Source organism: Empidonax traillii, unplaced genomic scaffold (assembly GCF_003031625.1).
Source record: "Empidonax traillii isolate 1590-97213 ecotype Southwest subspecies unplaced genomic scaffold, ASM303162v1 scaffold1369:size125476, whole genome shotgun sequence".
In the NCBI taxonomy this organism is placed as follows: Eukaryota; Metazoa; Chordata; class Aves; order Passeriformes; family Tyrannidae; genus Empidonax; species Empidonax traillii.
Window position 1 is genome coordinate 103,546 of NW_020956562.1, and position 12,165 is coordinate 115,710.

Sequence of the window (12,165 nt, forward strand, 5' to 3'; positions counted from 1 at the left end):
AGACACCACACAGATGATTATTTCACAGAACGGGTCAGGCTGGAAGGGACCACATCTGGCCCAACTTCCCTGCTCAAGCAGGGTCATCCCAGAGAACATTACACAAGATTGTGTCCAAACAGTTCTTGAATACCTTCAGTGAGGGAGACACCACAAACTCTCTGGAGAATTTGTTCCAGTGCACAGTCATTGCACAGTAAAGAAGTTCTTCCTCATGTTCAGGTGGAACCTCCTGTGCATCAGTTTTTGCCTGTTCCTCTTGTCCTGTTAGCTGGCACTACTAAGCAGAGCCTGGCTCCATTCTCGACACCCTTCTCTCAGATACTGATAGACATTGATGGGTTCCCCTCTCAGTTGTCTCTTCTTGAGGTTGAACAGGCTCAAGTCCCTCAGCCTGTCCTCATATGAGGGATGCTCCAGTCCCTTGATCAACTCCTGCTCCAGGATTTCCTTGTCTTTCTTGTCCTGAGGAACCCAGAACTGGACACAGCACTACAGATGAGGCCTGATCAGAGCTGAATAGAGGGGCAGGATCACCTCCCTCAACCTGCTGGCAATGCTCTTCCCAATGCACCCCAGGATATTGCTGGCCTTCTTGGCCATAAGGGTACTGCTGGATCATGGACAGCTTGTTGTCCACCAGTACCCCAGGTCCTTATCCCCAGAACTGCCTTCCAGCAGGATGGCCTCCAGCCTGTTCTGGTGCTTGGAGTGATTCCTCCCCAGGTGCAGGAATCCGCACTTGCCCTTGTTGAATTTCAGGCAGTTCTTCTCTGCCCATCTCTCCAACCTGTCATGGTCCTTCTGAAGGGCTGCACAGTCCTCTGGGGTATTGGCCACTCCTCCAAGCTCTGTGTCATCAGCAAACTTGCTGAGGAGGCATCTGGCCCTTCATTCAAGTCACTGATGAGTAAGGTGAACAATACTGGGCCCAGTATAGAACCCCGGGGGACACCACTAGGGACAGGCCTCCAACTAGACCCTGTGCCGCTGATTATGACCCTCTGGGATCTGCCATTCAGCCAGTTCTCAATCAACATCACTGTGCGCTCATCCAGCCCATGCTTGTTCAGTTTTCTGTGGGGATGCTGTGAGAGACAGTATGGAAAGCTTTGCTGAAGTTGAGGTAGACGATATACACTGCTCTCCCTTCATTCATCCAGGTAGTTGTTTCCTCACAGAAGGCAATGAGGCTGGTCATATTTCATTCTATTAGTCCAGACAGGAAGGTTCTCACCACAGAATACAAAGATGTATTTGCAGATTCTATTTGCAGATGAATGCTATTACGTGTTTAACCCCGGGGCAATGTTACTATGGCAGTTTAAATCTTGTCTTCTCTGATTTTAACCGGAGGAATTAAAATAACCACGCTCAAATTGCTGCAGTTTCCCATCAGCAATTCATTCTTGTTCAGTTAATGCACTTGAGAGATCCTGTCCCACAGACTGGCAAATGCGCTGGAACTGGAACCGGAAAGGCTCTGCTGCGCTGACAACATGGTGAGGTGTTGACAGGAGCTATCCACGATGCCCAAAGGTACCACTAAGTGCCCAGGTTCCTTTTTGTATTGACCAAGTTTGTTGAAGGTGTCAAGGTGGTCCTTCCAAGGGTATGATAAACACCTTTTCACTCAAAAATCCTTTTCAAAGTGGGAAGCACAACTGATTCCTTGTTGAGAATCCTGAGTCAGGCAATCAAAGCTCAGTACACCGGCAAGGAAGTACACAGAACTATGCAAGGCAGGAGGCTACAAAACAGTATTTCTTCAAGACAGCCAAGAGCAGTATGGCCTCCAAAGCCACTACATACCAAAGTAACATATTGTACAAATAGTACAACAAGGCAAAATATTTAATACATAATTTCAGCTGTACTGCAGACAAGTGAAAATAGGTGTATTATAGATAAACAGAAATGCCCATGGATAACAGCAGTGTTTATCACACTTCTTATATGCTGTGAGGCAAGAGTTGAATTTGCTCCTGGTAGGATTTAGTCCTCAAAGAAAGAATTTTTTGTCTGAAATTACATGCCCTTTTTGAGACATTCAAGTGAACCCTAATGTCCAGAGGTTTATGAGTAAAAAAAAATATCTCACAAACAGCAGCTGTATCAAATGGCTTGAAACCAGTATCTGAAATGTCAGGCACTGAAAAACCTTCCAGCTGATTATGACTAACTGATGCATGTAGCTGTGAGCTAAATGCAGGGAGTGAGGTGGGGGGAAGCCAACAAAGAAACCCACCGAAAACCCCCAGAACTTGCACAGAAGTGCATTATCTCCTTACCATCAGTTTTTTTTCAGGTTAGTACGTAATGCATGATTCAGTAATTCCACATTCTTAAGTGAACTAGGTGACTATTCCATGACTTAGAAGGCTGATCATCAATCCTTTTAAGCTTCTTAGGTTACTCAGAAAGCACTGTGTAACCAGCAATTATTTTTTTTTAAATAATGGAAAAAACATGGAAATACAATAAAAAAATTTACATTTTTCTTTGCAAGGTTATTTTTAAGCTGGAACAGTTCCCCAGTTCCAGCAGTTTGTGTGGCCTGAAAAGGGGTCATAACAGCTACGGGGCAGCAACAAGCAGTTGAGAGCAAAGAACAAGCTCTTGAGCTGGTAATACACTAAAAAAAAATTCTGCACTTTGAGCTGCACTCCACAATAACATCACTTTAATTATAACAGAGGAAATTAGCAAAGGTCACAGGATAAGGAGACTGTCTTGTACCAAAGGAGACTAGGCAGTGCCAACAGATACAGCAAGAAGAGGTCAGACCAAGTCAAGTTCTGGCCTCAAGCACTGCACAAATTCTGACAAAATTAGAATCAGATGAAAACATCACATTGGGTACCAAAGTGCAGTTCAACTAATCAGTCTATAATAATATCATCATGTGTTTGGAAAGCAGCTGAATTTAATGAAACACATCAGAAGCCTACAGGCTACAGAGATGAGCTCTTTGTAAGATGGAAGATATCACACTGATTTTAAGACGAAGTGACAAGAATGGAATATGAAAGGGATAGGTTGTCATCAAGAAGATTACAGTGGTGGGCACATTGCTTATGACAGACAGACAACACAGCAATGGAGAAAAATAAAAGTCTGACTATAAGAAAGGTCAATCTGACTTGGCAGCAAAGCACCAAGGTGATTAGAGAGCATATACATAGGCAGGAGAAATGTCTTGAAGTGGAGGAAATAACTCCAACCAGAAGTGAGGATCACCGTACTGCTTTACACACTTACAGAAACGTTCCAAAATGAAGACAGTACAGTGCAGTCTTTTAGTGACTTAAAGCCTTACTTTATTTTGCCTTTGTAAAATAGGATGCATGCAATGCATTCCTCAAGAGCTAAAACAGAACCCATCATAAAAGCCACTATGCATTTCTAGTCAGCTACCAAAAAGCACATAGCTACTAAGAGAGGGGGGGAAAGTGTCATATATAAGATTTTACTTAATAGATAAGAAAGAGATCCATTACTGAATTTAGCTGAAAGCATGCTTTATGCCAGCTGATCACTAACAGCCACTAAAAAGAGTGTGTGACATCACTCAATTTTGCTTATTGTACACAAAATATATTTGTAATATTGTGAAAAGGATTTGGGTTTGTGTCTTTTTTATACTATTCCTGAATATCAGTGTTCACTTCAGATTAATATCAGACCACACCTGAGTAATTCACAAGTATTACCAAAAGACTTGCTATAAACCATATCAGAAAACAGTATTGAAGCTAAAAGCAGATCCTGAAAGATGAGTTCCCAGCTTGTGTAGGATACAAAGAAAGACAAAGAGCAGTAAGTTGGAAAACTGAAGGGAGAAAAAGGAGAAAAAAGAATCAATTTTGTAAAACAGCTAAGCAAGCAGTTGTATAATTGTAACTCTTCATAGCCTTAATGCTAAAACTCTTCTTACAATACTGATCATGTCAAGAGGTAACTCAGTAATTATTTATCTGCAGTGTTCACACTTGTAGAAAAATTCTTTAAAAACTGAAAAAATATGTATTTTTTCCTTTCATTCTGATTCTCAAGTTAGATTCAGCAGTCAAAATGAACAATTTAATTCAAAGAAAACTCACACAGGACTACAAAAACGTAATATAAAATGTAATTAAGGAGCAGCCCTTCAGGAATTGATGTTTCTGAGAAAAAACACAGAGATTTATACCAAGTACAACTGCTAACTGCTTCCAGTAATTAAAGCATCTAGAGACAAAACATGTTACTAGAGTACCATTTTATATTGTTAGTCTAAATGATTCTCCCTTGACTGTTACAATATAGTTTTATAACCTCTGAAAAATCATCATCTTCTTTATTCTGTATTCTAACCTAACAGGAAACATCACCCAGCAACAGAGAAATTAGATTCTTCTTTTCAAGGCTAGGTTGGATGGGGCTCTGAGCAGCCTGGTGTAGTGGAAGGTGTCCCTGGCCACAGCAGTGGCATTGGAACAAGATAATCTTTGAGGTCCCTTCCAACCCAAACCATTCTATGGTTTCCAGGGGTACCTAATGGAATTAATACTCTGAGTAGGAGAATATAATTTTTATATAGCCCCAGTATCAAATAAAGTTCTTTATTCTCACATACAATTGGATACATAGGGGATGTTTAGATGACTGAGGTTAAATATAACTCCCAAAGCTGGGAAACAGCCAAACCAATAAATGAAAACTGAACTGCTTCCCATGATGAGGATGGTGAAAAGGGGAAAGGAGGGAGGGAGAGAAGCCTGGAATAAGAAGATAATTTAAAATTATTTCATTACAAACTCACTGAAATATGTCAAAGGACAAGAATAAATTCCCGTGTATATTTTTGTGTCAGAATTGGAGGAGACAACTATCTGGATAATGCTTACAGATTGCCTAGGATAATGGCAATTCCTCCTATTTAAATGAATCCCTTCTATTTAAACCAATTAAAATGTTAAAAACAATAGATATGTTGAAAGTATAGGTGACCCTACTAACAAAAGCATAGTATTATTTTTAGAAGTAGGATGGAAGACAAATAAGCATTCACTAATAAGACAGAAAAGTACAGTCACCTTTCTCAGTCACAAAGCACTGCCATTTGGTTGACATTTCATTTGAAAACTATGTCACATAAAACGGTCATATCTGCATTTTAAATGTTACCACTTCTAAAGCAACTGCACTGCTAGAGGCTATGAGTGATTTATACTGTTTGTTATCTACTTCATTTGAATTCTGAAGATTTTATTTTTTATTTCTGTTAGAGAAACTGTTCTTAGAATAACCATACTTTGAAATATAATCCATCTTCTGAATCTCATGGCTACTGTCTGTGCTGAATACCTAAATGAGATACACTTTCATTTTTCCAGATTGTTACATCTTATTAGATAAGACAATAATTTGCAGTAGTAAAAATAACTTCTTTAAGAATAACTTGTTTAAAATTTTATTAAGTCCAGCAGCACAGATGCCATTACAACAGATGTTTTTAATTCAGTCATTAACAAGACATCTGGAAAAATTCCTGGTAAAACAGAGCTCATCTAGAGCTTGTGAATGTGATCATAAACCTAATTAAGGAAACAATCTAACCTACAAATTGTAATCACATTGCAATCATCTGTGGTGCTTAAATTTAAGATAAACAAAATAACAACAGTGCTTAGCTTCTTATATATTCTTATTTTGTTATTGCTTGTCTAAGTGAGTTTTTTCTGCAGGCGGTATCCTTAGAAAACCTTTACTATGCAGAACCTATGGTTCACACTGCAGCCTTTTGCAAGTCTTTGGAGACCTCTCTACCCTCAATTATGTGACATCAGTCAACAGTGAAAATTTACTGGATAAGAGTAACAGACAGGCAGCATGACTGTTTAAACCCCATTTCTTCAGCAAATGTAAAGAAAAAAAAATACAGTATTCTGCCACTCAGACGTTGAGAATAGGAAGACACCACTAGCTCTGAAACCCTGATTTTGTAGAGCTCTTAAATTCTATGCATTATGAACAGTCAAAGAACTTAAGACTCTCAAATTGCTGCATTTATCTCCTCTAGAGATTCTGTCCTTACTATTCCTTCTATTCCCATATGGGTAGGATAAGGAACCACAAAGCAGGTGAAATGGCCCCTCAGTTATCCCACTTCACAGTCCTGAGCAAGAATTGAAACAGTCATCATTTCTCAATTTTGTTAAGCATGGGTGTAATTCCTTTCAGGACTGGAGGAAAATACTGCAGCTGACCAGACAATTAGCAGGACATTATCAACAATTTTTTGTTTAACACACATTACTGCATTTCAGCTATTTAATCTTTGAGACAGCACAGTTTGAAAAATATGTCTTGCCTGTGGCCCAAAAATAATTTAGAGAATAAACACAAAATTTATATTCCCAATAAAAGACTAGGAAACAGAGGGGTAGGTGCTTCCGCCTTGCATCCAATGACATATATTGGATGGATTCACTGTGACATAAAACAAACCCTTGCTATTAAAAAATAATAAACTGACTTTGTGCACGCATTTCTGTCAATACCTCTCACTGCAACTATAATCTCAGGAGACAGAAAAAAGTTACTACACATAAATTTTCACGACTGTGTCTCTTGAAAGCAGTATTTTCTTTTCTTCTTCTTTTTATTACAGTTAATAATTTTTATCCAACTCAAAACTTACATGTATTGAAGAAACTGCTTTTTCTGCATTGCTCAACTCTCACATTCCAGGGGGCAGAGATGGAACACCGTGTCTGGAAAGTCCATGCCAGGCTAGAATAGGAACAGCAACTCCCTTTCACTGGCACAGAAGCAAACCCTGAGAACAAAGACAGAAAGGTATTCATATATATGACATTTTCTTCCTTAAAACATTGGTTTTTGCAAATATATGCACCAGAAGAAAAAACAGTAATTTTCAAAGGGAATCAGACTTGAACATTTGTACTGAAGTGCAAAGCAGAACGTGGAGGAAATATATTGCAATACAAAATGTCACGAGGAGCAGAAGGTTAGAAGAATTCTATGCCTTCGAAAAGTAGAAATATTGTCTTACCAGTAAAACATGCAACAATGTTCCTAGACATAAAAGCGATAAATAAATACATCATAAAATCACGTATGTGCTACGAAAACCACACCTGAAATCGGCCCAATCAACCTGCTCAATATCTTCATTAATGGCCTCAGGGGTGGGGTAGAGACCCAGAGCAAGTCTGCTGATGATACAACACTGAAAGCAGTGGAGATACACCAGAGGGTCCTGCTGATCCTTGACAGGTTGGAGAAATGGGCTGGAATCCCATGACATTCAACAAGGGCAAGTGCAAAGCCCTGCACCTGGGAAGGAACCACATGCACCAACAGATCCTTAACAGCTGGAAAGCAGCGTGGCAGAAAAGGGCTTGGGGGCTCCAGGTGGCCATCAAGTTGACCATGAGCCAGCAATGTGCTCTTGTAGCAAAAGAGGCCAACAGCATCCTAGGCTGTGTTAGTACTGTTGCCAGTGGGTTGAGGGAGGTGATCCTTCCCCTCTAAACAGCACCAGTGGGACACCTAGAGCACTGTGTCTAGTTCTTCCATTACAAGAGAGACTTGGACATAGTGGAGGATTGGACATTAGGAAAAAGTTCTTCACTGGGACAGGTTCACCAAAGAAGTGGTCGCAGCACCAAGCCTGCCAGAGTTCAAAGGGTGTCTGGATGATGCTCTTAGTCACGTGATTTAGGTAATCCTTGGAGGAGCAGGGAGTTGGACTCAAAAATCATTATGGGTTTCTCCCAACTTCAGATATTCCACAAGAAAGTCCAGCAAACGGTCACAGAGATGATTAGGGACTGGGTCATTTCTCATTAAGAGGAAAGTCTGAGAGCTGGGAAGACTCAGTGTGGAGAAAAGCAGGCTCAGGAGAGATCTTATCTATATATATAAATACATGAAGGGAGGGTAAAAAGAAGATTGAGCCAGGCTCTTCTCAATAGTGCCCAGTGATAGGACAAGATGCGTATAATTCAAAACCAGAAAATTCCATAGGAACATATGAAACTTTTTTTTTTATTCTCTACTGAACATGGCCCTGGGTAATCTACTCTACCTGATCCTGTTCTGTGAGGGGAGGGTGAACTAGATGATCTCCAAGCTTCCAACCTCGACTATTCTGTGATTCTGTGAATTTGTGAACTTACTCTGGCACTCCGAAAGGAGAATGTACGTTCCTCATGGCCCTCCAGATTTGATTATTACAAGGAGAGCCAATTACACATGCTGTTATCGTCTCCAGACCAGATTTACTTCAGTTTAGCAAGGTGGTGCAGATAATGCAGAAAGTTTGCTATTCCAGTAGCCAAAGGGAGCGTGTTATAACTGCTAAGGCTCAGGTGCTTACCTGCAACAAGGAAAGCAAGATATACTTTAAATTTTTCACCAGTACGCAGAGTTTGTTCTTCCGAAGTAGGGAATCCATATTTTTCCTACTTAAATCATCAATCAATCCAAAGAGTGTGCACATTCAACGAACTAAAATGGGCTATACTCTCTTGATATCAATTATTCAATGTTATTCAGAAGATGACAATAAAAATTAAAAAAAAATTAAAATCTACTTCTTCCTAAACTACATTTAAATTCATTTCAGCTAGATTCTAAAAACAAAAAATAAGCATGACTTTTGTCACGTTCTGTTACATGTCATGAACATGAACATATGTTCACTGTCAATAAAACAATAATCTTTTTTGAAATCAGGACAGTAGCTCCCTCTAGGCCAATAACAATCAGTTCAGTTAACTGGGATAATGTAGCAGGAAGTTCTAAAAAATTCCTGTCAAAATAGTCTTAAAATGTAAATTTATCATCATTTATATTCACCATTTTATTGCCCATTCACTCAATCTTCAGTAATCCTGCAGGCAATAAAATTCTGACAGATGGCTGGGGCACAAAAGAAAAAGCCGTATGTCAGAAAAACAAGAAGCCAAATAAACACTGCTGTGATAGAAGAAGGTCAGAAGATCTGATCTTGGCTTCACTGCAACCAATGACACATCTCCTAGGATAACAATCATTTGTAAAGTGGGAGCAATTCCTACTTCTAAGACTGGCAGTGAAAGAACTCACTTCTGAGCTGGCAATCAAAACTGCATGGCTAGGAAAGCCCAGGGGAGCTGTGCTGACCATATTCTGCACACTGGGAGAAAAACTGTTTTGGAATCCGAATTGAAGCAGGACAAGAGGGTGCAGGAAGACATGGTAAAAAAACCCCACTCAAACCCACATGATTCCCAAAGTCTAATATACCAAGTGCTGGTATATTTAATAAAGTATACCAACACACTTCTGTACACATACTGCTACCAAGGGAACAGACACTTTGAAAGGAGAGCATTTTAAATGACAGCACACATATCTACCTGAGCTAAGCATGGAACACCAAAGTAACCAAATCAAAAAGAGTTAGAGGATCCCACCTGAGAAGACACAGATGATTTGAATAAACAATTTGGGAGCAGTTGAAGCGTTTTATTTTTCCTGGTCTACCTGCAAGAAATTGTTGGGGTTTTTTAAGGATATACTTGTAACTAGACAATGAAAATGTTTTCCTCTACTAGGGAAACACCACTGGCCTATTTTCCAGCCCCTCTCCCAAATGTTCAGGCTTTAATTGCAGTTTGGCTACAGAATGGGTATTGCTTCATTATAGATTGCCCTTATGAAAAGAGACCGGAAATTCATTAACTACTTAAGATTTTATTTTACTTTTTTTTTTTTTTTTTAAGGTGGGGAACAAGGAATATGCTCTACTGAAAGTAAAAAAAAATTCCTAGCTTCCAGGTGTTCTAACAGAAAGCTTTAATATACTTTTACCAATGTAATCTATTCTTTATTCCCACTTCAGTAGTTTTCCCTGGAAAACACACAGGCATTCATGTAGTTCTTTATGACTTTGTCTGTAACTTAAGTATATACAATCTACTCAGGCTGTGTAGAGGATTGTGAGGCAGGTTCACCAAGATTTATTAGCAGGGTGCATTGCTGGTGGCACTCAGGGACTCTCCAGAGCTGCAGATGATTTTCCCTGTAAGAATTTCCCACTTTCATCAAGATCCTCGTAAACTTCTCACTGGATACATGCAGGCTGGTTGGCTGTTAAGCAGTATGAACACATACCCTAATGGATCCAAAACCAGTCCAGAAGAAAGCAAAGGGAAGAAGAGAATTTTTTTCTGCTCCTGCCAGTTGTTACCCAGCAGAACTCACCAAACGCTACTGGGATTCACAGCTGCAAGATCTTAAAGACAACAGCACAGGAACAAGGGGGGAAATACTGTCCCAAAGGCTCTGCAACAGTGCCAGGGGTGCTGGAGTGAATAGGGACAGAGCTGTTGAAAGGCACAGTGAAGTTATAGAGGGCACTTAGCAATACAAAGACTCAGGTATGCATGGCATTACATTAACTACACCTACACCACCTTAAGTTTGTCCAAACCTCAGTAGCATTCATTGCTTAAACACCCTGTATAATGGAAAAAAACTCAGAAATTTTATCTTAAGAAAGCATGCAAGTGAAAAAAAACAAACTCCAAAGTAACTACAGAACTCAGAAAATGCCACTCAGCATCACAGTGGGGTTGGATCAAGGGTTGGAGTTGATGATCTCGGAGGTCTCTTACAACCCAGTTAATTCTATGATTCTATGTGCACATGGATGAACGTATACATGGATGTATATATGTACACAGGGACGTATGGATGTGTACACGGATGGATGGATGGATGGATGGTAGGATGTGCACGTGGATGGATGCACACATGGATGAACGTACACAGGGATGTAGATACACATGGACTTATGATGAGCACATGGAAGGATGTGCACATGGATGGATGTGCACATGGATGTACGGATGCGCACATGGATGGATGTTGTGCACAAAGGCATATGGATGTACACGTGGAAATATGTACGTGCATATGGATGCATACATGGATATATGTATATACGCACGGACGGATGGACGTGCACACGCAGCGCGCCCCCCTCGATCTGCGGGGCACCGCTCGGGGCCCGGCCTCCTGCAGCGACCACCCGGACCGGGGCGTTGCCAGGGGACAAGGGCCCGCGGGCGGTAACCGCTGCCCTCCCCGCCGCCCCCCCGGCCCCGCGCTTCCCCGTCACCCCATCGCCCCTCCATCCCGCCCAGAGCACACCCCGGCCCCCCGTCACCTCTCCATCCCGCCCGCAGCGCTCCCCAGGCACACGCCCGCCCGGCCGCCACCACTGCCGCCGCCATATTGGCGCCGCCGCCGTTCCCGGCACCGCACTGGGGTGCCCCGCGCGCTGCCTGATTAGAAAGCGCGGCCGGCGGGAGAGCGGCTGGGGATAAACCGGGGCGGGAAGGCAAAAACCGGGGGTGGGAACTCGGCTGAAGCTTTACGGGAACTCTCCCGCCGCTCCGGCCCCGTCCCGCTGGCTCTCGCACCGTAGCGATCCGGCAGGCAACAGGCGAACAGCCCCGAAGGGAAAGCTCGGGGGTGGGTTTTGCTGGAGCAGTGAGAGCTGGAAGGGCAGTTGTGGGAAAACTGGTTTTTCCCCGGTGGTGAGGACATTTACTGCGAGATTGTGTTGGAGGCGAGGGCATTTAGTAGTTTCTTTTTAGCATTTAGCATTTCTTTTCCGTAGGTTCTTTGTGAGGGCGAGGGAAGGGGTGTTTCCTTGAGTGGTGGAGGATAGAGCTTTGGGGTTATAGTCGGTGGGCACTGAGGTCTCTCTTTCAGAAGAGGTTTTTCTCAGGTGCTTCTTTTCCACCCCCCGTTGGCGTCTCATCGTTTGAACAACGGTTTTTAAAGGCTGTTAATGCTTCATCTTCCGGTGCTTGGATTAAATGCCAGCATTAGAGAAGTGTTTAGGTTTGCGGTCTCACTACAGTAGTATTGTTGTTCACAAAAATTGTATTCGCTACCCAGTGTGCAACAAGCCAATAATCACACACTCGCGAGAAACATTGATATTTGTTTCAGAGTTGTGCAAGCCTCGGGGCTCGGTGGTGTTCCACAAATCAAACACACCAAATATCAAAACTTTTTACTATTTATGCATTTTAGCAAACAAAGCAATTAGTGGTCATTTGCAAGTTACCCAGTTCTCTTATTAATTACTATTTT

At 41.6% G+C, this 12,165-nt stretch overlaps 1 protein-coding gene across 1 annotated transcript in view; it reads right to left on the reverse strand.

Annotated features, from left to right (window-relative positions):
* The window catches only part of MRPS5 (mitochondrial ribosomal protein S5), a 41,980-nt gene extending 30,678 nt beyond the window's left edge, over positions 1 to 11,302 (reverse strand). The window contains exons 1-2 of the mRNA XM_027906871.1: positions 11,228 to 11,302; positions 6,686 to 6,823 (exon numbers count right to left, since the gene is read on the reverse strand). Of these exons, the coding sequence (XP_027762672.1) occupies positions 6,686 to 6,823; positions 11,228 to 11,294 (205 nt within the window). The 5' untranslated portion in view covers positions 11,295 to 11,302. The remainder of the gene's footprint in view (positions 1 to 6,685; positions 6,824 to 11,227) is intronic.
* Positions 11,303 to 12,165: the final 863 nt, after the last annotated feature.